This window comes from Gymnogyps californianus, chromosome 1, assembly GCF_018139145.2.
Source record: "Gymnogyps californianus isolate 813 chromosome 1, ASM1813914v2, whole genome shotgun sequence".
In the NCBI taxonomy this organism is placed as follows: domain Eukaryota; kingdom Metazoa; phylum Chordata; class Aves; order Accipitriformes; family Cathartidae; genus Gymnogyps; species Gymnogyps californianus.
Genome location: NC_059471.1, coordinates 68087518 through 68106689, shown reverse-complemented (window position 1 = coordinate 68106689; position 19172 = coordinate 68087518). Strand labels below are relative to the sequence as shown.

At 40.6% G+C, this 19172-nt stretch overlaps 2 protein-coding genes across 5 annotated transcripts in view; both read left to right on the top strand.

Annotated features, from left to right (window-relative positions):
- The window catches only part of LIMS1 (LIM zinc finger domain containing 1), a 36422-nt gene extending 34600 nt beyond the window's left edge, over positions 1–1822 (top strand). For 2 of the 3 annotated variants that reach the window (XM_050903453.1, XM_050903445.1), the window contains exon 10: positions 319–1822. In XM_050903453.1, the coding sequence (XP_050759410.1) occupies positions 319–433 (115 nt within the window). In that variant the 3' untranslated portion in view covers positions 434–1822. The remainder of the gene's footprint in view (positions 1–318) is intronic. The other variant, XM_050903437.1, reaches the window with a different exon arrangement.
- A 3449-nt stretch (positions 1823–5271) lies between these two features.
- Positions 5272–19172, top strand: part of RGPD4 (RANBP2 like and GRIP domain containing 4) — a 33453-nt gene continuing 19552 nt past the window's right edge. For both annotated transcript variants that reach the window (XM_050914999.1, XM_050914998.1), the window contains exons 1-19: positions 5272–5408; positions 7904–7971; positions 8453–8564; positions 9483–9635; positions 10443–10673; positions 11104–11249; positions 12318–12510; positions 13236–13326; positions 14200–14409; positions 14925–15103; positions 15191–15366; positions 15678–15801; positions 16174–16335; positions 16675–16812; positions 16903–17049; positions 17529–17711; positions 17794–17877; positions 18386–18524; positions 18697–18794. In XM_050914999.1, the coding sequence (XP_050770956.1) occupies positions 5334–5408; positions 7904–7971; positions 8453–8564; positions 9483–9635; positions 10443–10673; positions 11104–11249; positions 12318–12510; positions 13236–13326; positions 14200–14409; positions 14925–15103; positions 15191–15366; positions 15678–15801; positions 16174–16335; positions 16675–16812; positions 16903–17049; positions 17529–17711; positions 17794–17877; positions 18386–18524; positions 18697–18794 (2709 nt within the window). In that variant the 5' untranslated portion in view covers positions 5272–5333. The remainder of the gene's footprint in view (positions 5409–7903; positions 7972–8452; positions 8565–9482; positions 9636–10442; positions 10674–11103; positions 11250–12317; positions 12511–13235; positions 13327–14199; positions 14410–14924; positions 15104–15190; positions 15367–15677; positions 15802–16173; positions 16336–16674; positions 16813–16902; positions 17050–17528; positions 17712–17793; positions 17878–18385; positions 18525–18696; positions 18795–19172) is intronic.

Here is a 19172-nt window from a genome sequence, read left to right as displayed (position 1 = left end):
TGCAACTTGGAATATTAACTGGTTATTCCATTATCTTACGTTTAGTCTGTTTAGCTCTACAATTAGGTTTGAAAGGCTTTTAAAATGACACAGTTAATAAATATGGGCATTTGGGTAAAAACTACGTAGCTTACTCAACAGGGTACTGTAATTACTGTCTATAGTGTATAACCTTGTAAAAGTAACTTCATATATATGTATAAATTGCAGTTGTAATTTTTTGCCTGTGCACATTTAATAGGATTTTTTTTTATTTTATTTTTTTTTTCACTATCCCTGCTGCTAAAACTTTATCTGGTTTTTGCTTTGTCGTTTTAGGAATAAATTTGTTGAGTTTGATATGAAGCCTGTCTGCAAAAAGTGTTATGAGAAGTTTCCTCTAGAGCTGAAGAAAAGACTGAAGAAACTAGCTGAAACTTTGGGAAGGAAGTAAAGACTTCATCTGCTCTCCCCTTCCTTTGTGAAAATCTTATATCTATTACTTGGGGGGGGGGCTTCTTTGAGGCTGCAATCAGACAACAAATGACGATGTATGCCTTCTATCAAATCGAAATGTCTTAAGATTCTCTGTTCTCTATACATGTATGCTTATTCATTGATAAACAGACCATACTTCCAAACTACATTAAATACCAGCTCATCTGAAAGGCTTCGGACCCTGATAATGTAGTTGAACTGATGCAGGTGGCCCATTCTGCACAGTAATCTCTGCGGAATTTTACAGAGGGAGAAAATTTGCTTATGAATACCTGTGAAAACAAACTGTGCAAATGTGTCCAACTTTAGGGGCATGTATTGTTGTTTATATTAATGAAAGTATTAACCTTCATATTCAGCATGCACGCAAAACTTGCCCAAGTCAAGTGACTTGGGCAAGAAACCAACGTACTTCGCCTCGTGGAAAAATTCACGCTTGGATTTCAGGCCAAGTCGTCTCATTAAGGAGCCTTGTTTCGGATGGTTTGAAAAGTATCAGATTTCTAAATACAGTCACAGTACAAATTACCTACTTCTGATAGATTATGCTTACATGATGAATCTTTGTACATCAGGCTTAGCATGAAATATCTATATAAAATATATATTCCTATTGCAAGAAATGAGCATACTCAGAACTACTTGAATTTTGCTATATTCCACTCAAAATAACACATTAACTTTTATATATGCTTTTGCATTCTATTTACTTTTTGTGCCTTATTCTGCTGGACCATACATAACAGTGTTCCATTAAATATATATATAGTTTTATTTTTTATTTCGTATTTTTATGCAGAAACTATATACAAGGTATTTTCAAAAGATAACATACTTTGCCTTAATTATACAGGATGCGAGAAGTATTGTATTTCAAATGTGAACACCTGAGCTTAAAATTTAGCTTCTAGACTTCATTAATTTTCAGAACAATACTGAAAATGCGTATTTCAATTAACTGGCAATATTACTTTTACACCTATGAGTGTAAATATACAAGGTTTGATCCTGCTAGGATCTATTTCTTTAGCCATCCTCAAGAACTGAGCTCACAAATCATCAGAATTCCTTATAACATACATTTAATTGTTTTATACTGTTGACTTCTGTCCATGCAAATCTGTTTTATTTTCCCCTTTCTTATAGAAAACACAGTTACTTACGACTTCTTGATGGTACTACATTACGAAGTACGCAAACTTTTTTTTTATATTACTGACTTAAAACATATTTTATGTAATTACATCATAGGAAATAAAATTTTCTTTCCTGTTTATGAAAAATGAGTTGCTTTAAAACGTCTGCTTTCCAGTGTCATCAATAAAGGCTATGTTATTAAACCTTGTATCACTTCTCTTAAATGAGGGCTTGAGAAGGGTGGGAAAGCAACTAGGGTCTCTTGGTTCCCTATGCTTTTACCTGTGACTGTATGTAAATACTTCCTTATTATCCTGATTTAAAGGACACATATGCCTTTCCTAAATATCCCATTGTAGTTAGTTCTTAGGTTCATGAAAGAAACTGCAGTTTGTTTCATAAAGAACAACTTGATTGTTCTGGATATTTTCTGAATTGGCATAGTCACTAGGTTTTCCTAAAGAAAATATCTTGTCCGAGTTTAAAACGTACACCTTCCTATCAATTTTTTCTCTCCTCCTTTTACTGTAATGAAACTGTCGCCCCAAACTTTCAGTTTAGGGCTAGGAAGGGTATTTTTTGACTATTTTATCCTACGTAGTTATTAAATGCCGTAACAGTTCAGTAACTGAATGCAGTCCTGACTGTGTTCAAGACTAGAAAAGCTTAAAATGTCCCCAGAAAACGTTTACATAACTAGCATGGTAGCCCTGGTGGGACTTTGGACTGTGCCATGGATTCAGTAGCCCATACTCAGCAATGCTTCCTTTGAATTGTAATTCACTTCTTGTTGTAGGTTTTTCACGTTACACTGACTGTACATTGTTTCCTTCAGCCTATGTATGCACAGCGTTACTACTGAAGGAGTCGGGAAGGGTCCCTAACCCTGAGGCTAAACGGCAAGACCTGGCTCACAGCCACATTGCTTTGGCTTACATCCATCTACAGCACAGTGGCCTTGTTTGTGCTGTGCAGCCACGGGTCTCCTCTCGACTCTGTGGTAGCCCTGTGGCCCTAACACGGGATGGGTTTTTTTTTTGTTTCCAAGTTCCGGCTGGTGAACGCTGTGCTACAGTTCACCAAGGCAGCCGTTTCTATTTCATGAACACGAGCGTGCATATCCCAGACCCCGCAATGTAGCGCTGAGAGCATCTGAGGGTACTTGAGGGTTCAAAGCCTGATGAATCATGGAGAAATGTTGGTTGGAAGGGACCGCTCGAGGGCAGCTAGCCCAACCATCCGCTCAAAGCAGGACTAACTTCAAAGTGGAATCAGTACTGAAGGTCCTTCTCAGCCAAGCTGTGAGTATCTCCACGGAAGGAGATTTCACAGACCTTTGTGGGCAGTATGTTCCAGTGCTTAATCATCCTCATGGTGAATTTTTTTTTATTATTATTGGAGTCCTATCTCGAGTGGAGGGTTCCCCAAATCCATACTGCTGTCTTGGGAGCTGTCTTTGGAGTGAACTGTCATTGAAATAATACCCCTGGACATTGTCATGAAGAGGATTAATTAAAAGCAGTTGCAAAACATAGCCAGGGAGCAAACTAGCAATTAGGCAGCCTGGACAATTACACGTCTGGTGTTGAAGCTCACTTCCTGGCCTGTCAGTATTATAAATATTTTGCATAGCTGCACATGCTTTCCTGAAAGAGGCAGAGTTTATTAATTGTTTTTCCACCCATGACCTCTACTAGGTCTCTCAAAAAGGCTGTGAGCCTGGGATTTGGGAACAAATGCCTCAGAAGCTTTGCCCCTTTCTGCTGCGTGGGATCAATCATGCATGGGCAAGAGAGATTCCTTTTGAAGCCCCTGCTTAGAATAACTGTAGGGAGCACTTCAGAAAGCCCAATGGATATAGCTGTAGGGGGAAGAAGCTGAGCCTAAAGCCTTTCTGCTGCTGGCAGTGGCAAGCCCTGTGCTCTGTTGCTCTGTTGCAACGGATAGGTAGCGAGCCAAGCTGAGCACAGTCAGGTTGCAGGGATAGCACTGCCTTCCTGGAGTTGCAACCACCGGGGACAACACGGGGGGTGCCACTTCCACAGGGATGAGTGAGAAACAGTGACCAGCGTCAAGGCACTGGACCTTCTCTGAATGAAGGCAGTTTTCCCGTGCCTCCCCATCAGCTGAAGAGCAGTAACTTCCTCCAGTGAGCCAACTCCAGCGTTTCCCCTCTCCACCAGCACCAAGACTTCTATTACTTAGCCTGGCAGGTGCTGATAAATTGTTTGGTAACCCCAGCTGTAGACACACCATTAACAAGTACAGAGACAAAAGATCCTCCTTCTTCTTAGGGAATTAAATCCAATGTCTAAATAAGTCACCATTAACAGAAGAAATAATAAAACAGAGGGCTAACTCTTTCAGTCAGGGTGTTACATGGATGCTGCTGGCCTCCTTACAGGAACAAGTTGGCTATGTTTCCTTATTTTTCCTGCAAAGATGGTAAGAGCTGTGGGGATGTTGCTGTTTTTCAGGTGTAGCAGAAATCATATGGTTATCAATGGGTTGCTTGAGATTAAGAATTGGACAAATTTTTAATGACGCTTCTTCAGAGACAGAGCCCAGTGGCCTCATTTTGACCAAAGCGTCTGAACTGGCAGAAGAGATGGGTAATTCCAGCGAGCAGAATCTGAGGCTGCCTGCTGGGAATTACACCATGGGGCCACTACCCCAGAACCACCAAACTCTTACAACTGCACCTTCCAAATTTCTCCTGTCTTGAGGTTTGCTGATCTTGTCATCTCTTGATCCACGTTCCCAGCTGTACTTCAAGATGATAACAAAGAGTGTAATTATGCTATTCACAGTGCCTGGAAAATGTTTCTCACCATAGCTGCTACAATATTTGGAAACTCATTTTCTAGAGCATTGGATCTCAGTGATAAGGCCCATCCTTATGGATTAAATTCATAGCTGCTGTGAACCACAAGATACAGTTTTAGGTGAGAAAATACTAAAGCTTGGTTCCACACACGTGAAGATTTTCTGTGACAGCCTAAGGCCCACACACGAATCGAAGCTGGTCTAGCAACAACGGAGCAATGATCAGTTGCCCCTTAAAACTTAGCGCGATACAAAGACAAGGCAGCCTGGCTTCCCAAGGAGGCTGGCAGCCCTTAAGCCGTGCCCTTACCCCGACCTCGCTAACCCCGCCCGGCCCTGCCAGGCCGCTCAGGAGCCCTGCGCCCCTCATCCGGGGCTGGCTCCGCCGAACGGCCTCGCGGGGGGCGAGGAGAGGACCTACCATCACCTCACCAGCCCGGCCCCCTCACCCAGGGGAGAGGAGAGGCCTGCGCTACCCCCCCCCCCCCCCGACACCGGGATCAGTCTGTGAGGGCGCTGGGCCCGCTGCCGCCGCTCGTCTACCCTCCCCCCCCCCCCGGCAGCGGCCGCGCGCTCCAGCTCTCGCCCCTCCAGTGGCGCATGCGCGGGGCCGGCGCACGCGCAGCGAGCGATGCCGGCCGAGGCCCCGCCCTCCCCTGCGGCCGTTGATGATGGGAAGCGGCCGGGCGCGGGGTGGCTCTCGCGCACTCGCCGGAGCAGGGCGCCCTGGTACGGTTGCGCGGGAACTTGCGTAACGCGCGGCGGGCGCCGCGTCCCTTCGCCGCTTCCTCCTTCCCTTCCTCATTCCCCTCCGGAGGCGCCGCCGCGCGAAGGCCGGCGGGGAAGGCGTGCCGCCTGGAGGGAGGCCGGGCGCGGCCCCCGTCCGCGGCGCCATGATGAGGCGCACGAAGCCCGAAGTGGAGCGGTACGTCGCCTCCGTGCAGGCCGCCGCGCCTTCCCCCAGAGAGGTGAGCGCTGCCGGCGGCGGGCCCCGGCGGGGGCCGCCAACGGACCTTCCGCGGCTTTGCCCTTCCCTCGTGCGCCGGTACTGGGGGGGCGTTGCGGCTGCTGGCGGCCGCCCGGCCCGTCCTGGCTCGGTGCGGCCCGTGGTGGGGCCCCTTCCCACCCCTGCCTCGCGTGGCGCCAGGCCTGAGGGGCGGCTCGCGTGGGGCGGCAGCGGCGGCCCTGCCTCGCTTTCTGAGGGGCGGCCGCCTCCCGCGCAGCCGGGAGGCCTCGCTGCTGCTGCCTTGCCCGGGGGCGGGGGGTGGCCCGGCTGCTTTCTGCGTGTACTACGGCTGCCCGCGCCGTGTCGGGCGCTGCGGTGCTAGGGCTTGGTCTGCCCTTCCTCACCCGCGGCGGTAAGAGGAAAAGGGGGTTATGGTGTCTCTGGGAGTATTTCTGAGTCCGCGTTTATTCAGGGTTTTTTTTAAGTCGAGTGAGGTAGGGGAAGCTGGTGTGAGGAAGAGCATAGGGTTTCCCTTACTGGACATGCTTTCCCTAACCAGGAGCAGTGGTTTACCAGAACTATGCACCTGCCTTGTACACCTGGTAAGCCCTAGTGTAGCTTTAAAGAGAGCCCACTAGCTCTCTAAGTATAGAATTCTTCAGTTTTGTGAGAGTGTAGTTCCTAAATTTCCTGAGTTTCTCTCTTTTAGAAGAATAAAGAACTCAAATAGGGAACATGTGAGATGCTTTCAGTTTTGTTTTGTGCTGTGTGATTAATATTCTTGTCTGTATGAGTGCTTTGTGAAATAACAGTATTAAGAGAGGGAGAACTGGGAGAAAATAGTTTTCCTACTGTATTTTAGTGACTGGACAGAAGGATGAGGAACTCTGCATGATTGGTTACCATTTTCCATTATATCTGGAAAATGGTATACAGGTCACAGTAAGCAGTCTGATGCAATTCATGGGAGCTATTTAATCCTGAAAGATCCTGTTCTGCTGTTCTGAATTGATTTTATTGCAGAGGTAGAATATTCAGCAGTGTGTTGTATAGTGTGAATGCATCCATGTTCACCATTATGCAGTAGGGCCTTTATGTAGGACCTGTGTACATCATCATCATTTGTACCTTTCCCAACAGCAACAAAGTTGTCCTGTGACTTTGTTTAATTGACTTGGGTGTTGTTTAGACCAGACAATGTCAAGTACATTACTGCCAGAATCAGAGATGCTCTTTAATTGTTTTGATATTCCAGTTGAACTCAACAACAACAAAAAAATTCCTCTCCTTCTGTTGTGCTTAAGGCCAACTGGTGCATATTTAGGGTTTTTTTAATTTTAAGTAATGCTTACAACTAATTGTATAGCACAGTCAATGGTGGAAATAGTTACTGGTTTTCTTGTGTTGATTTTAGGGGGGTGCTTATAAGGCTGCAAAGCATTTATTTTGAGGTTTCTTTTAATTCATTTTTAAAAGGAGATGCCAAGTGTGACTCCACTCTGACATATTTCAGTGTTTCCTTTTTATACCATACTTCAAGTTTTCAGCCTGTATTTTTGAAGTATCATAGGCAGCCTGCTTTCATTCTAAACCATTTTTTTAAATTTTGCATGAATAGCAGGGGTGGGAGAGGGAGGGAGACTAGTAATTCAAGTGTATTCAAAATGTACACACTTGTTTGGAATCATAGATGTAACTAGTTCCAGTACTTTTTGGTTCACAAGCAAAATCTTCTTTTGAACTGATAGTGGGAGCTCAAGCTTTAAATTTCTGTCTGGTTTACTTCTACCTTGAGGTTTTTTGCTTGTGAATTAGTTCTTTAGCTCATTCCTTTCACTCTTTTCCTCCTGTCCATGCTTCTGCCATCTTGCCCTCTGCCTGCTCTCTGTGTATTGCTTTTTGTTTTGCGTTTGTTGCTTCCTTGCTCAACCCCCCAAAAAATACGTTTGGAGGTCTTTCGCCTATAGAGTGTGTAGGTTCAAGTTATCTTAGGCTGGCAACATCAGAAATAAACTACTGCATACATAGTTTTCTTACCCAAGCTGAGAATGACTTAAGTAGAAATTGCTTTTTCCTGAAGTATATTTAAACAGTACTGTCTGATGACAGTACGCTACAGCAGGGCTAAATGACAGATCTCTCTTGGTTTGTAGGATTCTTTTTTTTTTCTTTGCTATATTGCAACAAAAGAGATTAAATGTAGCTGACCCCATTCTTCCACTCTCTTTAATCAGAAGTGTTTATGAAATGCCACATGTATAAGCGCTTGTTGCTTGTTTCACTTGTAATCTCTATTTTGCCTAGGAGCCTTTGCCAATTATAGAAAAAACTCTTTTCATACTTAATCCTACATCTTTCAAAAACAAACCCTTAAATAAGAGGAGTGGATTTGAGCTGATAACTAGTTGGCAGATTCAGTCATTTGAAAGTATTATGCATTGCTGAAAAGAAGGGTCACTGAATTATTTTACAAGTACTGTATGTCTAAAGTATGTCTGTCGTTTTTTTCTCCTTCAGAAATCGATGAAAGGATTCCTATTTGCTAAGCTGTATTTTGAAATAAAAGAATATGAACTTGCTAAAAGGTAACATGTGTTGATGTATGTTTGTTTTTCTGTTCACTAAAGTGTAAGAGAAAAGCTAAATTAATATGAAGTAGACAGAGAAACCAAGATCAATATCATACTGTTTTAAGGTAGCAGTAAATGTGGATATTGAGTGCCATTTAAATCTTTATAAAACAACAACTTAAAAGAAGATTAGTTATGTGGTACTGAAAAACTTACCTGGTTGAAATGGCTTTTCTCCTCATTGTGTTATGTAGTTCTTAATGTTTCTGCAAACTACTGCTTTCTTTCAAATTAAAACAGAAATACTTGCTGGCAAGTAAGTAGCATCTGTACGGGTAAAACAACGTTGCTTCTTACTTTAAGGTCCAGACAAAGTATCTAGAACAAAATACCTCTATAGTTCCTGTATGGCAGATTGTTATCATTATAGCTTGGGGCGGGGGAGGGTATTATTGAAAAATATTGGTCAAGTAACTGACTTTTTTCCCCTCCATAGGTATATATCTACATACCTCAATGTACAAGAGAGAGATCCCAAAGCACACAGATTTCTTGGACAAATTTATGAAGCTGAGGATAACATAGAAAAAGCTTTTGGGTGTTACAAGGTAAGTACTACAGTGACCCCTAATATCCTGCTTTATTCCTTTGCAAATGGACTTTTAAAATCCTTCTGTGCTGGACATTCTCAAACCCATAGAAGAAAACATGTTCCTGGAAAAACTGTATGATTTATACACATTTGACAATGGAAAGCATATGAAGCACTGCAGAGGAGATTCTTCACTTGATATCACTTGCTTCAGTAGTATATTCTAAGTTGATTCTTTGTTTTTTGTTCTGGACTTGATCTTTGTGCTACCTGCTCTTAAATTCTTCCCATGTCATATATTGCCTTTTGGACTAAGGATCTGTGACTGTTGTAGAATTTCTTAATGTGGACTGTGATGACAACAGGAATCTAGTTGCTACTAGAAGACTGTAGGCCTACTGTGTTTTTGTTTGGTTGGTTTTGGAGGGGGCAGGGGCAGAAGGGAGTGGCAAATCTATTTTGATTAGGCAAGCATATAAATGTCAAATTCCCAATTGGAATGTCTTTGTTCTGGTTTTGGGGAGGTAGATGATGTGCTCGGAAGTCTGGTTGCCAACACAACTCCATGAAGTGCTATCACACTTCTTAAACTGTGTGTCTTAACTATTTTTTTTTAAGTGTCCACATCTGGCTAGACTAGAGGTCCTTATAGTCCTACTGCTGGTGTATAGCAGTAGCTAGTAGTAGATGCAGACGAGCTGGCTTTTGCATTATTTCTCTTATGCTCTTCTGAATTCCAGCAGTTGTATCTGGGTGCTGTAAACTAGTGGTAGCATTTAGAAAGGCTTTTCTTAATATATTCTATAGTGATAGATCTAACTAATTTGAATAGCTGGGTCTGTTTGTGGGGGGATAACTCCTTCCTGTTCTATATGGATCATAAGATCAAGTTACTTTTTTTTTTTCCCTTCTCTGCGTGCATGGGGAAAACTAGCGTTCTGTGGAGTTGAACCCAACACAGAAAGATCTTGTATTGAAGATTGCAGAGTTACTATGCAATAATGACATTACTGATGGAAGAGCAAAATATTGGGTTGAGAGAGCTGCTAAGCTCTTCCCTGGGAGTCCTGCTGTTTACAGGTTGAAGGTAAATTCCAAATTACCTCTGTTCTGTGGCTTAAAGAAACTTTCAGCATCTGACTGGAGTGCTTTTTGCATGTCACCTAACGCAAAACTCTTCCTGGCTAAATTGTTTTAGAATCTTTAATATTAAGTCTATTACGTGTTACTTTCTTTGCAGTCTGACATTTTTGTCTGGCTTTCAAGAAAGCTGCAGCTACAGGCTTTCACACCCTTGTTAATGTTTCAAGGTTAACCCTTCAAAAATGCCGAGAAACTGTGTTAGTTAGCACATCTGAGAAGTTAAAACTAGATAGGCACTACTTGATCTTTCTATTGTGTCACTTGCAGGAAGGTAGCAGGCCTGTGAACTCGCACTTTCTTGCTCTAAACTGCTTTTTTGTTTTTTAAATCTGTATTATGATCAACTCTGCAGAATGTGAGAAATGCTGTAATTCTCAAATACTGTGTAAATGCTGTCAGTCATGCAATCTCACTTTTGCATATTGATTTTGTGTAGCTAGGCAGCAACCACATTGAAGTCTTACGATGTCTGGTTTTTTTAAGCAAGGTAGTCTATGGCAGGGTATGCTGTCATTGAACCAAATGGTTTGACAAGCATCTGAGGATTTTCTTCTATGATAGTTATCTCCATTTTAAAATATTTGAGTATTTAATCAAACTTTATGTAATACCTGAAAGCTGTTAAGACTAGCGGTAGTATGAGTAATGTAGTCTACATAGTGGAGGAAAGAAAACTGTCTGGTACTGTAGTTGCTGAAAAGACTCACATGGGAAATGAAATATATTAATATGTTTCTTCCATGTTTAACAGGAGCAGTTATTGGATTGTAAAGGTGAAGATGGATGGAATCAGCTTTTTGACTTGATTCAAGCAGAACTTTATGCAAGACCAGATGATGTCTACATAAACATCAGACTAGTTGCACTCTACCGTTCAAATAATAGATTAAGAGATGCTGTGCTCCATTGTCAGGAGGCAGAGAAGAAAATACCTTTGCAGTCAAGCTTGGAATGGTGTTCCTGTGTTGTAGAGACATTTGAGGTGTTTAATCATATTTTGATCCTGTGATAGTCTTCCGTATCTTTTTAATTGGTCTATTTCTTTTAGTGTCATTACTCTGACAGCTACTTCTGAAGTGATTTAACTCCTTCAAATGCAAGTCTACTGAAACCAGTGGAATTACAAAATACTTCTTGGGTTTTTTTAATTGCAATTTTCTCCCTAAAGTTACGCCTTATAGAGCTATTGAGTTTCTAACTTCAGAAGCTGAGTTAGATACAGCAGTTCCATTAGGGATAAAATTGCTCAGGCAAATAGTTCCCTGGAACTTTGCTGCTGAAGAATATGTTAAGGTCTCACCTGTGAAACTGGATTATGCAGTAAATGCTACTAATATGTTTTGGAGAAGTACTGCCCTTGCCTTCATGGAAGGATGACTGTTCCTTATCCTGTGATGAACTTTCTTCTTTAGGAATATCTGGAATCTTTACAAGACTTGGAGTCTGATAAAAATAACTGGAGAGCTATCAAGAAGGATCATCTGCTGGCCTATTCCAGCTTTGTCAAAATGACACTTTCTTCTAGAGATGTTCAAGAATGCAGAGAGGCACTTGAAAGGTACTGTTTTAACTTTCCTGTAGTAAAAAAAAAAAAAAATCTCTAAGAATTGTTCATTTTTGTTTTTTCTGGGTCACAGAACATCTACCAGCTTCTATTTCACTGCTTAACTTGTTTGTGGATGTGAGAGGAGCTTCTCTGTGCTAGCCACTAAGAATGGTTCTTACTGGGTTTGAACCCCAAGCTATCTTTTGCCACAGATGCAAGCCTTGTTTGAAGAGTCAGCACGCAGCCATGGAGAAGACTCATTGATATCTTGGGTCAATTAACTTTGTGCCTTCTTTCCCTTCAGTAAGAGAATGTTGTTCTGTACTTCAGCAATTGACTAATCCAGATTTCCCAGACAAAAAAAAAAAACACCCAACAACAGAAAAAAAAACCAAACAAAAAACCAAAACCACCTCTTGTGTATCAGCTTTGTCCAGGTCATTTTGTTCTAAATTAACACAACACATACTGGAATAATTAGGAACTTTAGGTATATAGTGTAATTGGGAGGGAGGAAGCCACTTGCAGTAAGAACACTCTCCTTCAGGGAAAACTGGTGGTGTTACAGGGCCAGCTAAGCCAGCTGTTTTCTGGAAAGCCTCTCCTGAGTGAGGGTTGTATAGTAGCCTACAGCTACTCAGATTTCTACAGTACCTTCTATTTTTGAAGAGCCTGTCTAGCTGTATTTTGGACCTTTCTGATAAATGAAGGAAAGGGAAGAGCAGAGTGACTAGTGCCTCCTGCATGTCTCTAAATCTGCAGTAGTGAACAAGTTTATCCATGTGGTTTGGGAGAATAGTTTTGAAAGCAGCTGTGCAAAGATGTGCTGAAAAAGACTGTAAATATCTAGGTAATATTTAATATGTTTTACTTCAATAAACTAAGTTGAGAGCTTTGGGAGTTTTGGGAGTTTGAAACCATTATTATACTTTCTAGTGCAACTCAGGTTTAAGCAACAGAGACAGTACTAACCATTGACTCATGAAGTTACTTGATTCACAGTTAAATAATATCAACCAAAACCATCTGCTGTAGCTTTTACCAGGACCCTGTTTAGAATGAGTCTTCTCTACATTTTAGTTTTGATCGTGTGCTTCAGTCAGTGAAACCATACGTGAATGGGGCTGATGAGTTGTCTCGTACCTTTGTGGAAATGAAAGGACAGCTATACATGCATGCTGGAACTTTGCTACTGAAAATGGCCCAACACAATGAGGCACAGTGGAGAGCTGTGTGTGAACTAGCAGCATTGTGTTATCTGATAAGTTTCCAGGTAAGTAATTTTTTCAGTTTATGCATTTAGTTGATGCAGTTCTTGAAATGTTCTTGGCTGTACATGTGTTGAACTCTTGTATTCATGAGATGAACTAGTGTTTGTGTGCCTAAGGAAAGACTCCCTCCTCACTCGCCAAACCCTACTCTTTCACAATTCTTTGAAAGGTTTCAAATGACATGAATAGGGTAAAAGTGTATCTTGAGCTGTTTCCCTTGTCAGAGTAACCTGATTCTTAAAGGCTAGTGAGTTTATTTCCTACAGTATACTCCTTCTGTAATACAGCTGAACACATATGTTAAGTATTAGGCTTATTGCTATAGGGAGGGAAGGCGATGAACTGAATAGTTCCCGTTATATTTCTTGCATAGACAGCAGAACTAAAAAAAGTTAATTCTTTGCCTTATGAAGTAAAATTGGTTGTCCTTTTTATGCCACTGCTTGCATTCCAGGTATTACTTGCTCTTGTGCGCACTTAATGTGACTTGCAGTAGCTATAATTGCCCACCTCAGGGTTTTGTGTGTTTTGGGTCAATTCCCTGCTTCCTTCCCTGCCCCCTCCTCCCCTCAGATATGTGACTTAGTACTTCAGAATGGATTATGTGGTTTTTTTCCTATGGTTTTCTAATGCTAAAAAGAAGCTTATTTCTTAATTCTTAAGACTAATTTACATGATCCGCTCTTATTGTGAAAAAGCTGTAACAATTCTCTCCTTACTTCACCAGGTTCCTAAACCAAAGTCAAAACTAATAAAGGGAGATCAAACTGGACAAGATGTGCTAGAAATGTTGGCCTGTGATCGAAAAAGCCAGTCTGGTAATAAAAATAGCTACATAGTTCCATTTTAATGTTATGGATAGTTACTTTAAAGGCTAAGTGGTTTGTTAAAGAACACATTTGTTATCTTGAAATGTAATGTTAACACTTCAATATGCAATGAAACCTTCTAGAGTCTGACTACATATGTAAAACAAAACAGTAGTTTGATCCTAACACCTAAAGGTTTTTTTCTCCTCTTTAGTGTGCTGGTAGAGCGCATTCTCCTTTTTCAAGTGTGTTGGTTTTTTTCCTCCTTTTTACCTTTCCAGCCCACTAAGATAGAATTTAACTTTTACAGTCCCTTAATCTATTGGAAATGGCTTCTGCCTGCTGATCCTATTTTGCAAGTATTGTTAGCCCCAAGAGGAAAAGAAAATATTACTGTTTCCCTGTCCTTTCCATCCTCTTACTTGTTCATCAGCTTTGCTCTTTTTGCTGCTAAGTATAGACAGTTTTTCAGTCTACAAACTCTTGCATGGCCTAGATGAAAACAAATGAACGCACTAGACATCAGGTTCAGTTGTTTCAGAATGGATTTTGATAAGACAGACTTCCACTTGTATTATAGCTGCTTATTTAAGGACAGTTGCAATACCCCTAGAATAGTAATAATAAGATGATGGCTTTGTTTTCCTGAAGAACTGGATTTACAAATGCCTTGGTATTGTTGTCACTAAAAACTTGGAAAGCCTATGTGCTGAAACACTGACCTAATTACAGGGAGAACATAACTTAACAATCTGTAGGTTTCATAAGGGGAAATCCTGATTCCCGCCCAGCCTTTGGTAGCGAGAACAGTCCAGTGTATCAGATATTACTTTCCTAATGTTCACTGCTTTATTTACTTGAAGTGATATTTTTGTTTTCTAGGTCATATGCTGCTGAACTTAAGCCATGGCAAGCAAGACTTCTTTAAAGAGATTGTGGAATCATTTGCAAACAAGAGTGGTTCATTTACATTGTTTGATAGCCTGTTTGAGAGTGGAGCTTCTAGAGAGAGATCTTTTATTGGCACGGATGATATTGGAAATGTCAGTACACAAGCACCAGTGCAAGTGGAACTTAATAAATATGATATTGGTAAGAGTTGTTACTTTCTGAAGTTCAACACAACTTTCCGTACCAGCAGCTCTTCTACGAATACTTCATATTGCAACAAAAGACAAATACCTGGAATAGCTGTCCAAAGTTGCCCTGATGTCCTAGGCAAGACTTAGGCTTTATTGCAAAGTAAAGAAGTGCTTCTTGAACAATTCCTTAAAGATTTTAGGGAAGTAAATAGGTTTGCTAAAAATAGTTGCCTGTTGGACTGAATATGGTGAGGATGGAAGTGAAAGGAAGTCTGAGAGTCACCCCCTCAAAAGCTTAAGGAGTTGATGGTTTGAGCACTCAGATGAACTGTCTACTTGATATGTTTGGCTAATTTGAAGTTTGTAATCTTTCATAAGTGAAAGTTGGAATCTTGATGCTCATTGGTCTGCAGAGTATCTTTGGCCGCTCTGACAGCGTCAAATGTGAAACCCAGCTTTGATCAGATACAAATCTTGCTGACTTGTAGGAAGTTGACATCTGCATCCAACTTTGTTTTTGCATAGGTGCTGTTCGAATGCACAGTGGCAGTCTCCAGCACCTTGTGTGGCTTGGCTTGCAGTGGAACTCTATGTCAGTCTTACCCCCAATGCGCAAATGGTTAAAACAGCTTTTTCACTTGCCGCAAGAAACATCGAGACTTGAGACAGATGCTCCTGAATCCATTTGCCTATTGGACCTTGAAGTAAGTAAATGTTCCAAGTTCTTAAATGTACTATACAAGTTAAGTTTTTTGGTATTTAATACCTCTTATTTATTTTAAAAAAAACAGGTATTCCTACTTGGGGTGGTATTCACTAGCAACTTACAACTGCAAGAGAAGTTTAATTCTCACTACGGCGCACATCAGCCTCAATTCTTACCATTGCCAGTGTGCAAACAGCTCTATACTGAAAAGCAAAGATCCTGGTGGGATGCCGTTCGTACTCTTATTCAGAGAAAAACAACGTAAGGCTTTTTCAGTTTGGAAATGTTTCACCAAGCTTTTAGGCAGCTTCTGCTACAACAGCTTGGATTGGTCCCAATAGATTCTTGTAAAATTAAATTTCTTTTTTGACATATTTTGGACATTGAAGCTTTGTAGTAGGGACTTGATACACTTGAAAGATTTCTAAAAATGGAATTTTCATTTCTAACAATGCATTTCTAAACTAGAGGCAGGTTAAGACTAAAACTGCAGGCTATATTCATCAAGCAAATGACGTGAACAGAGGAAAAATAGAGAATACTAATCAAGGAATGTTTCTTCTGATATTCAGACCAGGAACAGCAGCAAAACTGAGGCTTATCGTACAGCATGGAATAAGTACTCTGCGAACGCTGGAGAAGCATGGCCTTCAACCTGCCTTAATTATACACTGGGCAAAAAGCCTGCAAAAAACAGTAAGCTGAGATTATTTTTAAATATGTAGAAGCCAAGGTGTGTTTCTCTTATTTTCCAAACTATAAACAGACAGAGAGGGGCGGGGGAAAAAAAAAATTAGATGAGAATGTGTTATTGAGAATTGCTGTTTATTTTGTCAGGCAAATTAGTTGCTCTAGTCACCCTATAAAGTACTCTGTCTTAAACTGTAGTGTTATTTTATACATGTATGTTACTTTACATAGCTCTTGAGATAAACCTCAGGGGGTTTATCTCAAGCGTCAGAGAAGTACTCTTGGAACTTTTCAAGAAAACAGAAGGATATGTATGAATAGCATTTTGACCTGAATTTGTTGAAATAACATGTGCTTCCGTTCCCTTTTCTTCACCAGGGCATTAGCCTTAACTCTTTCTATGACCAGAAGGAATACATTGGACGAAGTGTCTACTACTGGAAGAAAGTTTTGCCTATGCTGGAAACTATCAAAAAGAGGAGGAGTATTCCTGAACCTACTGATCCTCTCTTCAAACACTTCCATAGTGTAGACATCCAGGTACAGATTGATTAAGCCAAGGCTGAAGTAAGAGAGGGTCTATGTCAGAAACTTATATAGGTGTGGGATTTTTCTCTGCATTGTACAACTCATGTTGTTATTACTATAAAACTGTTAATGATGAGATTTGTTAGTATCAGTGTCTGATAAAGGGGGGGGGGAATCTCTCCTTACAACTTTATTCTTACCTTTAAAACTGTGTATATGATTGGAAGGCACTGAACACCCTTAATACCAACTTTCTTTAAAAAGCATTGTCCCTGTATTATAGGAAAAAACCATAATAATTGTTGTGTCTTTCCATTGTTAGGTGTGAGTTGTCTTTCACTTTCTTTGTAGGTCTTTCAGGTTGCAGCATATGAAGAAGAGGCACGTATAGCATTTGCAATGTTGGACGCAGTTGATGGCAAAACTGATGACGCTTTATTAGCATTTGAAGCTATTAAGAATGTGGTTTCATACTGGAATCTTGCTGTGGTAAGTTTATAAATTGCATTAGCCTGAAATGCTGTGCTTTATTCAGTTGCCTTCTGACTGGTCCTAATTAATCTGCGTCCCGTTCTTTAGATCTTCCAAAGAAAGGCAGAAGAGATGGAAAATGATGCCATGCTGCCAGAAGAACAAGAAGAACACAAAACCTATCTTCTTAAAAGCAAGCATTATCTAATGAAGATCATTGAGGAAAGCTCCTCAGATATGTCAGTAACTGAGAAAGTAAGTAATTTTTGCTTTAAAAACTTGTTTCACGTGATGCAGTGGCTTTGGTTACTGTTTCAAAATGAAACTGTTTCCATTTATGTTAGCTTTTTTAGACTAGGCTTTGCATTAAGGCAAGTTAAACTTACTTCTTCGCTCAAGCAACCTGCTTAACACCAGTGGGTTGATAAACTCTGGATAACTTCTGTAACCTACCAGATCATGCAGTATTCTGAGTGCTCTGTGGATGAAAGCTTTAGTGTAAACAAATAGCTTTTGCCACTATCTTTTTATAGAGATCGATAGTTTGAAAAAATAGAATTAATGTTTGTGTGAATTGTTTTCTTACATTAATCTTAACAGATTTAGAGCTTTGCTGAAAAAACAGTATTTGTGTAATGAAAGCCTTGTGAATTGTTCAGCTAGAATTCTGAATGTAGTCTGTCTTACTCTGAGGGAGAATTGCAATCATGACTCATGTTTCAAACAACTTCTAGCTGCCGGTGCCTATTGAAACTGTGAGGGAAATGCTAGATACAGTGATCCAGGAACTTGGCGAGAATGGTGAAGAGGAAAGTCCTGCCTTCAGAAATGGTCTGTCACGAGCTGTAGATTCAGAGATGAAACATTCCACTCCATCACCAACTAAGTTCTCTCTTTCACCAACTAAGAGCTACAAGGTATATTAGCCAGCTATTACTTCAGGGAATTGTTATGTTTGAAGAAAAAATAACAAGATGCAGTTAACTTTCTTTTTTCTAGTTTTCTCCCAAAACTCCTCCTCAATGGGCAGAAGATCACCGATGTATACTTCAAATGATCTGTCAGCAAGTGGAAGCTTTAAAGGTAAACAATTTTGTCACCGTATTCAGGGAAGAACAGCTGGCCTCTTAGTTATGGTAAGGATTTAGTGATAATAGCATGGGCTAACTTACAGTTCCTAGACTACTACTTAAATCAGTGGAATTATCTTCTGTAAACATCTGCCTAAATTGAGTGCAAGAGAAAATCTTTTTGCTTAAAAACTCTTATTTGGGACTTGGGCAGTGGTGCAGAGGCAACCCGTCTAAGGACTGTACGCAGAAAGAGTTCTGCTTTCATCAGCTTCGTTCTCATCCACTTGGCTATGGTTTTTTTTACTTCTGGCTTTAGAAAACAATCTTAGTACTTTTGTACTGCATGGGCAGATCTTGGATGATTCTGGTAGGTTCCTCTTGATAATTTCCGTGCCCCCCACCCCGAGCTTGAACATGCTTTTAAATAGCAAAAGGGTAGGGATCTTTCCTTATGTTTTCTTCTACAAATACCTATGTAATATATACTTATACTCTTGATTGGCACACTGTCTTGACAGAATGAAATGCAAGAAATGAAACTTAATAATTCCAACTCAAATGCATCATCTCATCGGTGGCCTGCTGAAAGCTATGGAACAGATACAATGTCAGAGGGTTATCAGAGAGCACAAAATCTTCATGAAGCTCCATTAACAGGTAAGTTGCTGCTGAATTTTTATCTAAATGCTTAGCTAAACCAAGTAAGACTTTTGAAAGTAATGCAGAAATGTTTTAATGATTCACAATTAAAAATTGATTGCTGGGGCGAGTCCATTCAAAAGAAGAAAAAAAAAAATCAAGTATAAACTGTTTTCCTGTTCCGTTTTAGTTGCTACCACTGGCCCGTCTGTTTACTACAGTCAGTCACCTGCCTATAACTCTCAGTATCTTCTCAGAACTGCTGCAACCAATGTAACACCAACAAAGGTGAGAACAAATCTATCCACTTAAGCTATTTCCAATGATCTACTGAAAATGACAGCTTTAGATTCTATATGTAGTTGGATGTCATTGCAGTTCCTTATATAGTATTTGCTAAACTTGGACTGCTAGGGACAAACTGATAATTTATCTTTCTGCCTGATTTTTGGGATGTGGGGTTTGGGAGTTAAAAACAGCAAAATATGACTGCAGTATGTCAGTACATGTACCCTACAGGGTATGTATGATAGCACTTAATTATTTTTTTTTCCCCCAAAGTAGTATGGCAAAAGAGAATGGGGTTTTCAAGGCTTTTTTCATTAAAAAAAACAACCCACTCATCTTGTGCCCCTTTTTCAATGCTTGTTTTCAGATGCCCTTCAA